Consider the following 17,447-nt stretch of genomic DNA (forward strand, 5'->3'; position numbering starts at 1 on the left):
ACCCTCTCCGAGCACCGAGACACACAGACTGAGCCCCAGCGCTCTGCGAGAGACACCGCTGGACACCCCTGTCCTCTCAGCTGGTATATAAACCCTCTCCGAGCGCCGAGACACACAGACTGAGCCCCAGCGCTCTGCGAGAGACACCGCTGGACACCCCTGTCCTCTCAGCTGGTATATAAACCCTCTCTGAGCACCGAGACACACAGACTGAGCCCCAGCGCTCTGCGAGAGACACTGCTGGACACTGCAGACATGGTAAGAGCGACTCGGCAGACTGCTGACAGTGCTGCAGGAGCACGAGCCCGCAATCCACCTGCCTCATCAACAGCCCTTTCTTTTCAGGTCTTCCTTGTGCTTCTCATCCTGAGGCTTGTGGTGACCTTTGACCTGCCACTTCCTGCTGCTGTGGACACACCCCCCCACTTGCCTCCAGGTCAGCTGACACACCCAGAGGCCTCTGATTGGTAACATGTCTCCTGTCCATGCTCTAGTGTCGCAGTGTTAAAGTGGATACACGGTTGTGTCTCCAGCAGGGGGCGCAAGAACGGGGAGCCAGTTTGTGGCCGAGGCCCTCAGGAGAGCTGGAGAACTGATAGACACTGCGTACACTCACACTGGCGAGAGGTGAGAGACAGCTGGAGAACTGAGAGACACTGCGCACACTCACACTGGCGAGAGCATTATTGAAATTGAACAGGCTCACTGTTCCTCAGGCTGAGACAAGAGATCACACACTGTATTATTATTATTGAGAGACAGGCTCACTGTCTGTTCCTCAGGCTGGGACAGGAGATCACACACTGTATTATTATTATTGAGAGACAGGCTCACTGTCTGTTCCTCAGGCTGGGACAGGAGATCACACACTGTATTATTATTATTGAGAGACAGGCTCACTGTTCCTCAGGCTGGGACAGGAGATCACACACTGTATGAATTAAATCCTGGTACTGTGTCTCTCTCTCAGGATGAAAGTGTCTCTGACCCAGGGCTCAGTCCAGCCCAGCGACCTGCTGTCCCTGTTCAAGCAACCGGGCCCGGAGACACAGGCCCAGGTGCAGGCAGCCGAGTTCCTGGAGAACACTGTGGAGCTGATCAGGGAGATGGTGTACACACAGGGCCTGCAGGCGTCCAACCTGACCCACATCTCCGGTACAGGCAGTGCTGTCCAGTGTGGAGCTATCCCACACCATCCTCCATTACTGCCCTTGACCCCCTCTCTCTCCCAGTTCCCCGCCCTCTCTCTCTCTCTCCAGCAGTGTGGGGGCCCCGTTCCCTCTCTCTCTCTCTAGCAGTGTGGGGGCCCCGTTCCCTCTCTCTCTCCGGCAGTGTGGGGGCCCCGTTCCCCCTCTCTCTCTCCAGCAGTGTGGGGGCCCCGTTCCCTCTCTCTCTCCAGCAGTGTGGGGGCCCCGTTCCCTCTCTCTCTCCAGCAGTGTGGGGGCCCCATTCCCCCTCTCTCTCTCCAGCAGTGTGGGGGCCCCGTTCCCCCTCTCTCTCTCCAGCAGTGTGGGGGCCCCGTTCCCCCTCTCTCTCTCCAGCAGTGTGGGGGCCCCGTTCCCTCTCTCTTTCCAGCAGTGTGGGGGCCCCGTTCCCCCTCTCTCTCTCTCCAGCAGTGTGGGGACCCTGTTCCCCCTCTCTCTCTCTCTCCAGCAGTGTGGGGGCCCCATTCCCCCTCTCTCTCTCCAGCAGTGTGGGGGCCCCGTTCCCCTCGCCCTCTCCGGCAGTGTGGGGGCCCTGTTACCCCTCTCTCTCTCTCAGGCAGTGTGGGGGCCCTGTTCCCTCTCTCTCCCCAGCAGTGTGGGGACCCTGTTCCCTCTCTCTCCCCAGCAGTGTGGGGGCCCTGTTCCCCCTCTCTCCCCAGCAGTGTGGGGGCCCTGTTCCCTCTCTCTCCCCAGCAGTGTGGGGGCCCTGTTCCCCCTCTCTCTCTCTCCCCAGCAGTGTGGGGGCCCCTTTCCCTCTCTCTCCCCAGCAGTGTGGGGACCCTGTTCCCTCTCTCTCTCCAGCAGTGTGGGGGCCCCGTTCCCCCTCTCTCTCCGGCAGTGTGGGGGCCCCGTTCCCCCTCTCTCTCTCTCTCTCCAGCAGTGTGGGGGCCCCATTCCCCTCGCCCTCTCCGGCAGTGTGGGGGCCCTGTTACCCCTCTCGCCCTCTCCGTCAGTGTGGGGGCCCTGTTACCCCTCTCTCTCTCTCCAGCAGTGTGGGGGCCCTGTTACCCCTCTCGCCCTCTCCGGCAGTGTGGGGGCCCTGTTCCCCCTCTCTCTCTCCCCAGCAGTGTGGGGGCCCCGTTCCCTCTCTCTCCCCAGCAGTGTGGGGACCCTGTTCCCTCTCTCTCCCCAGCAGTGTGGGGGCCCCTTTCCCTCTCTCTCCCCAGCAGTGTGGGGACCCTGTTCCCTCTCTCTCTCCAGCAGTGTGGGGGCCCCGTTCCCCCTCGCTCTCCGGCAGTGTGGGGGCCCCGTTCCCCCTCTCTCTCTCTCTCTCCAGCAGTGTGGGGGCCCCGTTCCCCTCGCCCTCTCCGGCAGTGTGGGGGCCCTGTTACCCCTCTCTCTCTCCAGCAGTGTGGGGGCCCCATTCCCTTCGCCCTCTCCGGCAGTGTGGGGGCCCTGTTCCCCCTCTCTCTCCCCAGCAGTGTGGGGGCCCCGTTCCCTCTCTCTCCCCAGCAGTGTGGGGGCCCCGTTCCCCCTCTCTCTCTCCCCAGCAGTGTGGGGGCCCCGTTCTCAGTGCAGTAGTAACCTGTTGGTTCTTCTCTTAGAGATGCTCAGTACCCAAGACATGGAGACAGTTGCCGAGGCAACAGGCTGCTTGTCCGAGCTCCAGCCCCTGCAGTGCGAGACAGACTGTCTCTCAGACCGGTACCGCTCCATCACAGGAGAGTGCAACAACAGGTACACAACTGCACAACTCAGACTGGTTCCGCTCCATCACAGGAGAGTGCAACAACAGGTACACAACTGCACAACTCAGACTGGTTCTGCTCCATCACCGGAGAGTGCAACAACAGGTACACAACTGCACAACTCAGACTGGTTCTGCTCCATCACAGCAGAGTGCAACAACAGGTACACAACTGCACAACTGCACAACTCAGACTGGTTTCGCTCCATCACAGGAGAGTGCAACAACAGGTACACAACTACACAACTGCACAACTCAGACTGGTTCTGCTCCATCACAGGAGAGTGCAACAATAAGTGCACAACTATACAATTCAGACTGGTTTTGCTCCATCACAGGAGAGTGCAACAACAGGTACACAACTGCACAACTCAGACTGGTTCCGCTCCATCACAGGAGAGTGCAACAACAGGTACACAACTGCACAACTGCACAACTCAGACTGGTTCCGCTCCATCACAGGAGAGTGCAACAACAGGTACACAACTGCACAACTGCACAACTCAGACTGGTTTCGCTCCATCACAGGAGAGTGCAACAACAGGTACACAACTGCACAACTCAGACTGGTTCCGCTCCATCACAGGAGAGTGCAACAACAGGTACACAACTACACAACTGCACAACTCAGACTGGTTCTGCTCCATCACAGGAGAGTGCAACAATAAGTGCACAACTATACAATTCAGACTGGTTTTGCTCCATCACAGGAGAGTGCAACAACAGGTACACAACTGCACAACTCAGACTGGTTTTGCTCCATCACAGGAGAGTGCAACAACAGGTACACAACTGCACAACTCAGACTGGTTCCACTCCATCACAGGAGAGTGCAACAACAGGTACACAACTGCACAACTGCACAACTCAGACTGGTTTCGCTCCATCACAGGAGAGTGCAACAACAGGTACACAACTGCACAACTCAGACTGGTTCCGCTCCATCACAGGAGAGTGCAACAACAGGTACACAACTACACAACTGCACAACTCAGATTGTTTCTGCTCAGCACTTTCAAACACACTGCTTACTGCAGTGACCATCGACAGAAAGTGTGGTGATACTGGATTCTTCAGCCACATGAAATTCCAGGACTTGTCTTAAAGCAAAACGAACCAGCTCCTCACTCCTGAGTCCAAGTTTAGTACTTCTCCGCAGGACAGCTCCCACGTCCCAGGAAACACCGCTCACACAAGTGCAGCAGCAGGAGCGGCTCATAGTCAACACCAACCAGCTAGCAGGCAGCCACAACCTCCACATTCAGCTTATACAGGCTGGCCAGGGCACACAGATGATTCCAGATCTCTTGATGGCAGATACAGCCTTTTCAGGTGGAAGCCATCTTGAAACTACCTTGATCAGTCTGGTGAGCCATCTTGGTAGGGACATACTACCAGAAACTGGAAGAGTTGGGTTTTAAAGTAAAATAACCCTTTCCCGTTCCCTGGTGACATCAGAAGTTATAGAGATGAAGAACTTTGCAACTGTACATGTGTGTACCTACACAGCTACACAACAGTACAACAACCGCACAATTACCCTTGTATATTTTCCCCTAGTATCATGCCCTTGAATATGAATTGCAACAATACTAATTACAATCAGTAGCATCAGTCCTACAATTATCATCTCATGAGTACTACATAAGTATTAAAATTGCTGCTATAATCTTGATGCTGTTATTAGTGCAATTAATTCCAGTTGTATTCATGAACTTGACACTATTAATAATGGAAGTATTAATAAGAGTAATATTGTTAAAATTACTGACCTGTCTGACTAAAAATCTGACCTGTGACCTCTGACCCTGAGCAGGAAGCACCCCCGCTGGGGTGCAGCCAACACCCCCTACGCTCGCTGGCTGCCAGCGCAGTACGAGGACGGTCGCAGCGCCCCCCGCAGCTGGGACCCCCAGCATCGCTACAACGGACACCCCCTGCCCCCGGTAAGAACGCTCCGCCCCCCGGCTCGCTGGACCCCTGAGGCGGCTCGTCCTGACGTCTGCACGGGGGAAGAGGAACACGCCGGCTCCCCGCAGCGACTCCGCGTGACAGCCGAGTCCAACACCAGAGATCAGGGTCTTTTAATCTGGCAGCATGTGACATTTAAAAAATGCGCTGTACTCCACACATAGTGCACAGTGCTCCACACACTGAACACTGTTCCCAACACGGTGTGTACTGTACTCCACACACAGTGCACAGTGCTCCACACACTGTACACTGTATTGTACACACTGTGTACTGTACTCCACACACTGTACACTATACTCCACGCACTGTATTCCTCGTACAGTGCTGTGTGGTGTATTATAAAGTGCCTTGTATTTCTTGTATAATGGACAGTGTCCTTTTTTGCACAGTGTATTCTAGTGCAGTGTATTCCTCGTACAGTGCTGTGTGTTCTAGTGTAGTGCAGTGTATTCTAGTGCAGTGAAGTGTAGTATATGGCACAGTCATAGGCTAACTGAAGGTCGAGACTCAGCCCCACTGGTGCCTCGTCTCTGCAGGTCAGACAGGTCTCCCAGCTGGTGCTCCACACACCCAACGAGGAGATCTCTCTGGACTCGCTGACCCAGGTGCTGGTGGAATGGGGCCAGTGGATTGACCATGACCTGGACTTGACCCCCCAGAGCGGCAGCACAGCAGACTTCCTGTCTGGGGCAGATTGTGCTCATACCTGCAGCCAAAACAGCCCATGTTTCCCCATAAAGGTATTAAAAACATTCTTTCTCTCACCCTCGATCCCTGCAGTGTTAATGTACTGGAGTGTCCAGTCAGTGTGTCTGTATTAACCCCTCTCTCTCAGTGCAGTGTTAGTGTACTGGAGTGTCCAGTCAGTGTGTCTGTATTAACCCCTCTCTCTCTCAGTGCAGTGTTAATGTACTGGAGTGTCCAGTCAGTGTGTCTGTATTAACCCCTCTCTCTCAGTGCAGTGTTAATGTACTGGAGTGTCCAGTCAGTGTGTCTGTATGAACCCCTCTCTCTCAGTGCAGTGTTAATGTACTGGAGTGTCCAGTCAGTGTGTCTGTATTAACCCCTCTCTCTCAGAGCAGTGTTAATGTACTGGAGTGTCCAGTCAGTGTGTCTGTATTAACCTCTCTCTCTCAGTGCAGTGTTAATGTACTGGAGTGTCCAGTCAGTGTGTCTGTATGAACCCCTCTCTCTCAGTGCAGTGTTCATGTACTGGAGTGTCCAGTCAGTGTGTCTGTATGAACCCCTCTCTCTCTCAGTGCAGTGTTAATGTACTGGAGTGTCCAGTCAGTGTGTCTGTATTAACCCCTCTCTCTCAGTGCAGTGTTAATGTACTGGAGTGTCCAGTCAGTGTGTCTGTATTAACCCCTCTCTCTCAGTGCAGTGTTCATGTACTGGAGTGTCTCTCCCAGGTCCCTCTCTCTGATCCGCGCTCCAGTCTCGAGGGCTGTCTCCCATTCTTCCGCTCAGCTCCGAGCTGTACCCCTGGGGGCCCAGATGGGGTTGCCCCGGTGACGCCGTGGCCGCGCGAGCAGCTGAACGCCATCACCGCCTTCGTGGACGCCAGCATGGTGTACGGCAGCGCCCCCTCGCTGGCCTCCCAGCTGCGCGACCGGGGGTCCCCCCAGGGGCTGCTGGCTGTGAACGCCCGCGTGTCTGACCTGGGCCGCCCCCTCCTGCCCTTCCTGCCCCGGCCCCCCGGCCTGCCGGACGCCTGCGCGCCGCCCGCCGCCCCACACAACGGCTCGTCCTGCTTCATGGCCGGTACTGACCGCTCGCCCGCCGCCGCCCCCGCCGCGCACCCCCGCCCTGACCCGCCCTCCACCTCTCGCTCTCCCCCAGGAGACTCCCGCGCCAACGAGCACCTGGGCATGCTGGCGCTGCACACGCTCTTCCTGCGGGAGCACAACCGGCTGGGGCTCGCCCTGCACGAGCTCAACCCGCACTGGAGCCCAGGCACGCTGTACCAGGAGGCCAGGAAGATCGTGGGCGCTATACACCAGGTGTCCTCTCTCTAGCTGTGTCCATCGCCCTGCCTGCTCTCTGCCACCAAACTGTCTCCTTCCCTGCTCCTCTCCCTCTCGCTATCAATCCTCTCATTCCTCTCTCTCTGTGAATCTCCCTCTCTCACTCCTCCTGCTCTCTGTGAATCTGCCTCTCTCACTCCTCCTGCTCTCTCTGTGAATCTGCCTCTCTCACTCCTCCTGCTCTCTCTGTGAATCTGCCTCTCTCACTCCTCCTGCTCTCTGTGAATCTGCCTCTCTCACTCCTCCTGCTCTCTCTCTGTGAATCTGCCTCTCTCACTCCTCCTGCTCTCTCTGTGAATCTGCCTCTCTCACTCCTCCTGCTCTCTCTCTGTGAATCTGCCTCTCTCACTCCTCCTGCTCTCTGTGAATCTCCCTCTCTCACTCCTCCTGCTCTCTGTGAATCTGCCTCTCTCACTCCTCCTGCTCTCTGTGAATCTGCCTCTCTCACTCCTCCTGCTCTCTCTCTGTGAATCTCCCTCTCTCACTCCTCCTGCTCTCTCTCTGTGAATCTGCCTCTCTCACTCCTCCTGCTCTCTCTCTGTGAATCTGCCTCTCTCACTCCTCCTGCTCTCTCTGTGAATCTGCCTCTCTCACTCCTCCTGCTCTCTCTGTGAATCTGCCTCTCTCACTCCTCCTGCTCTCTGTGAATCTGCCTCTCTCACTCCTCCTGCTCTCTCTCTGTGAATCTGCCTCTCTCACTCCTCCTGCTCTCTGTGAATCTGCCTCTCTCACTCCTCCTGCTCTCTCTGTGAATCAGCCTCTCTCACTCCTCCTGCTCTCTCTCTGTGAATCTGCCTCTCTCACTCCTCCTGCTCTCTGTGAATCTGCCTCTCTCACTCCTCCTGCTCTCTCTCTGTGAATCTGCCTCTCTCACTCCTCCTGCTCTCTCTGTGAATCTGCCTCTCTCACTCCTCCTGCTCTCTGTGAATCTGCCTCTCTCACTCCTCCTGCTCTCTCTCTGTGAATCTGCCTCTCTCACTCCTCCTGCTCTCTGTGAATCTGCCTCTCTCACTCCTCCTGCTCTCTGTGAATCTGCCTCTCACTCCTCCTGCTCTCTCTCTGTGAATCTGCCTCTCTCACTCCTCCTGCTCTCTCTCTGTGAATCTGCCTCTCTCACTCCTCCTCCTCTCTGTGAATCTGCCTCTCTCACTCCTCCTGCTCTCTCTGTGAATCTCCCTCTCTCACTCCTCCTCCTCTCTGTGAATCTGCCTCTCACTCCTGCTCTCTGTGAATCTGCCTCTCACTCCTCTCTCTGCTCTCTCTGTGAGGTGTTGACATGGGATCAGTATTTGCCAAGGATCCTGGGACGTGAAGCCCACCAGCGCCTCCTGCCTGTGTATGCGGGGTACAGCGAGCAGACCGACCCGCGCATTGCCAACGTGTTCGCCACCGCAGCCTTCCGGTTTGCCCACGTGACCGTCCAGCCCGTCGTCCTGCGGCTCGACGACAACTACGCCCCCAGCTCCGCCCACCCCAGCCTGCCGCTCCACCAGTCGCTCTTCTCCTCTTGGAGGATCGTAAAGGAGGGTAGGATGCCCTGAACACTGTACAGCCCTCCTCAGAGGAGGGTAGGACACCCTGAAACTAATAACCCTGAACACTTTACAACCCTCTTCACTGGAGGTAGGACACCCTGAAACTAATGACCCTGAACACTGTACAACACTCTTCACAGGAGTGTAGGACACCCAGAAACTAATTACCCTCAACTCTGTACAGTCTCTGCTAACAGGAGGGTAGGACACCCTGTTGCTGTCTAAGGGCCCTGAACACTGTACAGTCTCTGCTCACAGGAGGGTAGGACTCCCTGTTGCTGTCTAAGAGCCCTGAACACTGTACAGTCTCTGCTCACAGGAGGGTAGGACACCCTGTTGCTGTCTAAGGGCCCTGAACACTGTACAGTATCTGCTCACAGGAGGGTAGGACCCCCTGTTGCTGTCTAAGGGCCCTGAACACTGTACAGTCTCTGCTCACAGGAGGGTAGGACACCCTGTTGCTGTCTAAGGGCCCTGAACACTGTACAGTCTCTGCTCACAGGAGGGTAGGACTCCCTGTTGCTGTCTAAGGGCCCTGAACACTGTGCAGTCTCTGCTCACAGGAGGGTAGGACCCCCTGTTGCTGTCTAAGAGCCCTGAACACTGTACAGTCTCTGCTCACAGGAGGGTAGGACCCCCTGTTGCTGTCTAAGAGCCCTGAACACTGTACAGTCTCTGCTCACAGGAGGGTAGGACCCCCTGTTGCTGTCTAAGAGCCCTGAACACTGTACAGTATCTGCTCACAGGAGGGTAGGACACCCTGTTGCTGTCTAAGGGCCCTGAACACTGTACAGTCTCTGCTCACAGGAGGGTAGGACCCCCTGTTGCTGTCTAAGAGCCCTGAACACTGTACAGTCTCTGCTCACAGGAGGGTAGGACCCCCTGTTGCTGTCTAAGAGCCCTGAACACTGTACAGTCTCTGCTCACAGGAGGGTAGGACCCCCTGTTGCTGTCTAAGAGCCCTGAACACTGTACAGTATCTGCTCACAGGAGGGTAGGACCTCCTGTTGCTGTCTAAGCGAACACTGCACTGGAGCTCTGCCAGTACTGGGGGGAAGATACCCTGTGCCTCTCAGTTGTTCCGTCTCCTGTTGCCCCAGGTGGTATTGCCCCCGTGCTGCGTGGGATGCTGGTGGCCCGGGCGAAGCTGCAGACCCCCAGCCAGATGATGGTGGAGGAGCTGACCGAGAGGCTGTTCCAGGCTCAGGGTGGGCTGGCGCTCGACCTGGGCGCTCTGAACCTGCAGCGAGGGCGCGACCACGGGCTCCCCGGTACTCTGCCAAACCGCTGTCTGTCCCTCATGCCTGCCCACTCCTGGGGGAGCTCCTACCTCAGGACAGCCCTGATGTGTGGGGACCTCTGACCCTGCAGCTCTCTCAGGACAGTCCTGTGTGGGGACCTCTGACCCTGCTGCTCTCTCAGGACAGTCCTGTGTGGTGACCTCTGACCCTGCTGCTCTCTCAGGACAGTCCTGATGTGTGATGACCTCTGACCCTGCTGCTCTCTCAGGACAGTCCTGATGTGTGATGACCTCTGACCCTGCTGCTCTCTCAGGACAGTCCTGTGTGATGGCCTCTGACCCTGCTGCTCTCTCAGGACAGTCCTGATGTGTGATGACCTCTGACCCTGCTGCTCTCTCAGGACAGTCCTGATGTGTGATGACCTCTGACCCTGCAGCTCTCTCAGGACAGTCCTGTGTGATGGCCTCTGACCCTGCTGCTCTCTCAGGACAGTCCTGATGTGTGATGACCTCTGACCCTGCTGCTCTCTCAGGACAGTCCTGTGTGGGGACCTCTGACCCTGCTGCTCTCTCAGGACAGTCCTGTGTGGTGACCTCTGACCCTGCAGCTCTCTCAGGACAGTCCTGATGTGTGATGACCTCTGACCCTGCAGCTCTCTCAGGACAGTCCTGTGTGGGGACCTCTGACCCTGCTGCTCTCTCAGGACAGTCCTGATGTGTGGGGACCTCTGACCCTGCTGCTCTCTCAGGACAGTCCTGTGTGGTGACCTCTGACCCTGCAGCTCTCTCAGGACAGTCCTGTGTGGTGACCTCTGACCCTGCTGCTCTCTCAGGACAGTCCTGTGTGGTGACCTCTGACCCTGCTGCTCTCTCAGGACAGTCCTGTGTGGTGACCTCTGACCCTGCAGCTCTCTCAGGACAGTCCTGTGTGGTGACCTCTGACCCTGCAGCTCTCTCAGGACAGTCCTGATGTGTGGTGACCTCTGACCCTGCAGCTCTCTCAGGACAGTCCTTTGTGGTGACCTCTGACCCTGCTGCTCTCTCAGGACAGTCCTGATGTGTGATGACCTCTGACCCTGCTGTTCTCTCAGGACAGTCCTGTGTGGTGACCTCTGACACTGCTGCTCTCTCAGGACAGTCCTGTGTGGTGACCTCTGACACTGCTGGTCTCTCAGGAGAGTCCTGATGTGTGGTGACCTCTGGTCCTGCTGCTCTCTCAGGACAGTCCTGATGTGTGATGACCTCTGACCCTGCTGCTCTCTCAGGACAGTCCTATGTGGTGACCTCTGACACTGCTGCTCTCTCAGGACAGTCCGGATTTGTGATGACCTCTGACCCTGCTGCTCTCTCAGGACAGTCCTGTGTGGTGACCTCTGACACTGCTGCTCTCTCAGGACAGTCCTGTGTGTGATGACCTCTGACCCTGCTCCTCCCTCAGCACTAACCTGATGTGTGATGACCTCCGACCCTGCTGCTGTCTCAAGACAGTCCTGATGTGTCCTGGCCTGTCTCCTAGGTTACGGGGTGTGGCGCCGTCTGTGTGGTCTGTCCATGCCTCTCAACGAAACAGAGCTGGCCCGCGTGCTGGGCAGTGCCACCCTGTCCAGGAAGCTTCTCTCTCTGTACGGGACGCCCGAGAATGTGGATGTGTGGGTGGGGGCCATCGCTGAGCCAGCCCTCCCGGGGGGCCGAGTGGGGCCCCTGCTCGCCTGCCTCCTGGGACGACAGTTCAGAGCTCTGAGGGACGGAGACCGGTGAGCACATCTGTAGGTTCGATCTGGTAATACAGGGCCTGTGGAGCACTGACAGTACAGCACCAGTACCACCACTGTCAGTACAGTGTACAGTACAGTACAGCTCCAGTGTCCTGACAGTACAGTGTACAGTATAGGGCCAGTGTCCTGACAGTACAGTTTACAGTACAGCTCCAGTGTCCTGACAGTACAGTGTACAGTATAGGGCCAGTGTCCTGACAGTACAGTTTACAGTATAGGGCCAGTGTCCTGACAGTACAGTGTACAGTATAGGGCCAGTGTACTGACAGTACAGTTTACAGTACAGCTCCAGTGTCCTGACAGTACAGTGTACAGTATAGGGCCAGTGTCCTGACAGTACAGTTTACAGTATAGGGCCAGTGTCCTGACAGTACAGTGTACAGTATAGGGCCAGTGTACTGACAGTACAGTTTACAGTACAGCTCCAGTGTCCTGACAGTACAGTGTACAGTATAGGGCCAGTGTCCTGACAGTACAGTTTACAGTATAGGGCCAGTGTCCTGACAGTACAGTGTACAGTACAGTACAGCTCCAGTGTCCTGACAGTACAGTGTACAGTATAGGGCCAGTGTCCTGACAGTACAGTGTACAGTACAGCTCCAGTGTCCTGACAGTACAGTGTACAGTACAGCTCCAGTGTCCTGACAGAACAGTGTACAGTACAGTACAGCTCCAGTGTCCTGACAGTACAGTGTACAGTACAGTACAGCTCCAGTGTCCTGACAGTATTACTGCAGCACACTGGTAATAAAGTCTCATACAGCACCTCCAGATGCTCGTGCAGAACGAGAACAGTGCCAGTCCACCATGGGCTGGGTCTGCAGCTGCTCCCTCTCTCTCTGCCCCAGGTTCTGGTGGCAGAAGGAGGACGTGTTCACCGCCGCTCAGAGGGCGGAGCTGCACAAGGCCTCTCTGTCCCGCATCATCTGTGACAACACGGACATCACGCGTGTGCCTGCCGATGTGTTCACACACGGAGCCCTGCTGCCCTGCGGTCACAGCAGCATCGCACGCCTCAACCTGTCTGCCTGGAGAGAGGAGGACACAGGTGAGAGAGAGAGAGGAGAGAGAGGAGGACATAGGTGAGAGAGAGAGAGACATAGGTGGACATAGGACATAGGTGAGAGAGAGAGAGAGAGTCGCCCACAGAACAGGGGCTGCAGCAGAGCCTGGCACTGCTGGAGCAGTACTGTCAGACCTGGGCACTGACAGTCAATCTGGACAAGACCAGAGTTATGGTTTTCCAGAAGAAAGCCAGACCTCAGGGAAACAGGTACAAATTCACACTGAACAACAACACATTGGAGGACACATCCAGCTACACATATCTCAGTCTCACCATCAGCTCATCTGGGAGTTTTGACCTGGCAGTGAAGGCACTGAGGGAGAAGGCACTCAGGGCTTTCTACACAATAAGAAGGAGGCTCTTCAACATCAACCCACCAACAAGAATCTGGCTCCAAATATCTGAAAGTGTAATCCAACCCATTGCCCTATATGGCAGTGAAGTGTGGGGTCCCCTCTCAGACCAGGATTACACTCAATGGGACAAACACCCCACAGAAACTCTGCACATGGAGATCTGTAGAAACATCCTCCGTGTGCAGAGAAAAACTCCTAACAACGGGTGCAGGGCTGAATTAGGCCAGTACCCACTATTGATAAACATACAGAATAGAGTATTAAAGTATTGGCTACACCTAAAAAACAGCGACCAAAATTCCTACCACCACAAAGCCCTCCAAAACAGAGCCCCCTGAGCCAGCTGGTCCTGAGGCTCACTGACCTGAGCCACACCGACACTAACCAGCATCAGGACAGCACTGCTAGAGCACCACAACCCAGACTCAACCACATCACAGCACAGATCAAACAGCAATATCTCACACACTGGGACACACACACACACAAACACAACATAAACTAGAATGCTACAGAACCCTAAACAGACAATGCACAGTAGCCAAATATCTGACTAAGATAAGAAACAGCAAAAAGAAACAGAATCTGATGAAGTACAGGCTCAGTGACCACAGCCTGGCCAGAGAGACTGGACACAGGCAGATCTGGCTGCCCAGAGAGGACAGGCTGTGCTCCCACTGCCAGCGGGGAGAAATAGAGACAGAGGTGCACTTCCTACTGCACTGTGACAGACACTCTGGGATTAGAGAAACATTCTTCCCGAAATTCAGAAATCTAATCCCAGAGTTCCCACACCTGCCAGAGTCACAACGGGTCCCAATCCTACTGGGAGAGGGAGGAGGGAACTCAGTTGATCTGGCAGCCCAGTATGTGATCTCCTGTCACAGCCTGAGGAACAGTGAGTCTGTCTCCCAATAATGCTCCAGCCGCCTACAGTATATGTCAATATTTTATAATATGTCTTTGTTGTAAATGTCTGTAACATGTCTGTAGGTTTTATTTTACTTCTATTTTTTGTTTTGTTCCATGTTAATTTTATTATTTGCTTTGGCAACACTGATTGTACCCATCGGTCATGCTAATAAAGCACCTTGAATTGAATTGAATTGAATTGAGAGGAGAGAGAGAGGAGGACACAGGTGAGAGAGAGAGAGGAGAGAGAGAGAGGAGGACACAGGTGAGAAAGAGAGGAGGACACCAGGTGAGAGGAGAGAGGAGGACACAGGTGAGAGAGAGAGAGGAGAGAGAGAGGAGGACATAGGTGAGTGAGAGAGAGATCAAACAGCAATATCTCACACACTGGGACACACACACACAAACACAACATAAACTGGAATGCTACAGAACCCTAAACAGACAATACACACTAGCCGAATATTTGACCAAGATAAGAAACAGCAAAAAGAAACAGACCCTGACAAGTACAGGCTCAGTGACCACAGCCTGGCCAGAGAAACTGGACACAGGCAGACCTGGCTGCCCAGAGAGGACAGGCTGTGCTCCCACTGCCAGCGGGGAGAAACAGAGACAGAGGTGCACTTCCTACTGCACTGTGACAGACACTCTGGGATTAGAGAAACATTCTTCCCTAAATTCAGAAATCTAATCCCAGAGTTCCCACACCTGCCAGAATCACAACGGGTCCCAATCCTACTGGGAGAGGGAGGAGGGAACTCAGTTGAACTGGCAGCCCAGTATGTGATCTCCTGTCACAGCCTGAGGAACAGTGAGTCTGTCTCCCAATAATGCTCCTTTTGTCTACAGTATATGTCAATATTTTATAATATGTCTTTGTTGTAAATGTCTGTTATGTCTGTAGATTTTATATTACTTTTATTTTTTGTTTTGTTTAATGTGAATTTCATTATTTTATTTGCTTTGGCAACACTGATTGTACCCATTGGTCATGCTAATAAAGCACCTTGAATTGAATTGAATTGAGAGAGGACACAGGTGAGAGGAGAGAGGAGGACACAGGTGAGAGGAGAGAGAGGACACAGGTGAGAGGAGAGAGAGGACACAGGTGAGAGGAGAGAGGAGGACACGGGTGAGAGGAGAGAGAGAGGACACGGGTGAGAGGAGAGAGAGAGGACACAGGTGAGAGGAGAGAGGAGGACACAGGTGAGAGGAGAGAGAGGACACAGGTGAGAGGAGAGAGGAGGACACGGGTGAGAGGAGAGAGAGAGGACACGGGTGAGAGGAGAGAGAGAGGACACGGGTGAGAGGAGAGAGGAGGACACGTGAGAGAGAGGAGGACACGGATGAGAGGAGAGAGAGAGGACACAGGTGAGAGGAGAGAGGAGGACACGTGAGAGAGAGGAGGACACAGGAATATTTGACCAACATAACAGCAAAAAGAAACAGACCCTGACAAAGTACAGGCTCAGTGACCACAGCCTGGCCATAGAAACTGGGCGACACAGGCAGACCTGGCTGCCAGTGGGAAGAAATAGAGGCAGAGATGCACTTCCTACTGCACTGACAGATATTCTGGGAAAATTCTTCCCTACATTTACAAATCTAATCCCAGAATTCCCAAAACTGCCAGAATCACTACTCCCAATCCTACTGGTTGAAATGGCAGCCCAGTATGTGATCTCCTGTCGCAGCCAGTGAGCCTGTCTCTCAATAATAATAATACAGTGTGTGATCTCCTGTCCCAGCCTGAGGAACAGACAGTGAGCCTGTCTCTCTATAATAATAATACAGTGTGTGATCTCCTGTCGCAGCCAGTGAGCCTGTCTCTCAATAATAATAATACAGTGTGTGATCTCCTGTCCCAGCCTGAGGAATACTAATACTACATTCTTATCTTATCTGTGTCTGTACTGTAAATATCTAGATTTTTCATGTTAATTGTATTTGTTTTGGTTTGGCAACACTGATTTTACTCATTGATCATGCCAATAAAAAGCATCTTGAATTGAACTGAATTGAGAGGAGAACAAAAGTGAGAGAGGAGAGAGAGGAGAGGGATAGGAGGACAACACAGGTGAAAGAGGAAAGAGAGGAGAGAGAGGAGAGGGATAGGAGGACAACACAGGTGAAAGAGGAAAGAGAGGAGAGAGAGGAGAGGGATAGGAGGACAACACAGGTGAAAGAGGAAAGAGAGGAGAGAGGAGAGGGATAGGAGGACACAGGTGAGAGAGGAGGACAGATGAGAGGAGAGAGCAGGAGGGAGAAAAGGACACGGATGAGAGAGGAGGGAGAGACGAGAGAGAGGAGGACAGATGAGAGAGGAGAGAGCAGGAGGGAGAGCCCGCTGATGCTCTGTCTGTGGTGACCCTCCCTCTCAGACCCCCACTGTGGCGCAGTTCCCCGCCTGGCACACGGCTTCTCCCTGCGCTGCGGCGCCGCGGTCCTCTACGAGTGTCGCCGTGGTTACCAGCTGCGGGGCCCCCCTTCCGTGACCTGTGACCCCCACAGTGGGCAGTGGCGCCCAGCTCCCCCCGCCTGCCAAGGTACAGCCCGTGCCCCCCCAGGCCGCACCCATCCTGCTTGAACCCGCAGCCTGAGCTGTCAGGGCTGTGCTGTGTCTTTCAGATATTGACGAGTGTGCCAGCTTCCCCGCGCCCTGCCCGCCCTCGGACACCTGCGTCAACACCCCGGGGTCCCACCTGTGCACAGGTGAGCGATCGCCCCTCCCTGTGAGGCAGGGGCGCGGCTCCGCAGCCTGGTCGCTCTTCTCTCCTCCAGTCACGGCGTCTCCCTCCTCTTCCTCCCACAGAAAAGGGGACGGCCCCCTCGCCCCATGTGACCTCCGTGGTCGCCGCGGTGATGGCAGTGACGGGAGGCGTGGCTCTGCTGTTGCTGGTGGTCACATGCTACAGGAGGTGGGTTGCTATTGGCTGAAAGTGGGGCCTGGAAACATGGAAGCTGTCCAGTTCGTTAAGACCAATTCAACCCAATTAGACCTGGGATCGTGCCATCTTCGGTGTGAAACTTCTCGGAGGAACTAAAAATTCCTTAAAGATCAGTTTGCAAACGCCAAAACCAGACTGGCACAGTCTCAGGACTGGACACCTGTCCAGTGATAGGTGCAGGAGAGCAGCCATGAGGACCAGCTCTGAGGGAAATATCCCACTGTCACTCCGCAGGGTTGGCAAGAGACGACAGCCTGTGATTGGTGGATGCTGTGGAAAGGAGGCAGGGCCGAGAATTGTCCAATGGCCCGCCGGGGAAGGACACACCCCTGAGAAGAAGGGGGAGGGGCCACAGCGAGACTAGCGACTACAGACCAATCAGACTGCGTCCATGTGCTAATAACACACACTCATCGCACAGCTGGTCCGTCTCTAGACTCATATACTCACAGTATATTCCTGTAATACTGCGTCAGGCATCTGACAGAAATGTCTTAGATTCCTATTAAACTGGCAGAGCCACACACTGCTCTCCTTGGGTGAATGTTCTTCTTGCCTGAACAGAGCACACCTGTCCAGTGACGTTCTCCAAGATCAGTCCAGCTCAAGTCCTGGACAGCTGTTGTCATCCACTGGAGTCCATCTGACCCAGGTGCAGGCTGGGTAACCAACAGGACTGGGAGACCAGCTCTGACACACACACATATACAGAGACACAC

At 54.8% G+C, this 17,447-nt stretch overlaps 1 protein-coding gene across 1 annotated transcript; it reads left to right on the forward strand.

Moving 5' to 3' along the window:
* The first annotated feature begins 255 nt into the window (after positions 1 to 255).
* Positions 256 to 17,092, forward strand: epx (eosinophil peroxidase). The gene is made up of 16 exons (XM_088935223.1): positions 256 to 436; positions 534 to 627; positions 971 to 1,155; positions 2,750 to 2,882; positions 4,709 to 4,838; positions 5,403 to 5,606; positions 6,279 to 6,630; positions 6,709 to 6,869; positions 8,162 to 8,420; positions 9,529 to 9,699; positions 11,185 to 11,422; positions 12,292 to 12,491; positions 16,162 to 16,326; positions 16,409 to 16,492; positions 16,593 to 16,698; positions 16,963 to 17,092. Exons 1-16 carry the CDS (start codon positions 256 to 258, stop codon positions 17,090 to 17,092), a joined length of 2,793 nt encoding a protein of 930 aa, XP_088791349.1.
* The last annotated feature ends 355 nt before the right edge of the window (positions 17,093 to 17,447 follow it).

The sequence above is a fragment of the Atractosteus spatula genome, chromosome 16 (assembly GCF_055471065.1).
Source record: "Atractosteus spatula isolate fAtrSpa1 chromosome 16, fAtrSpa1.hap1, whole genome shotgun sequence".
Lineage (NCBI taxonomy): Eukaryota > Metazoa > Chordata > Actinopteri > Semionotiformes > Lepisosteidae > Atractosteus > Atractosteus spatula.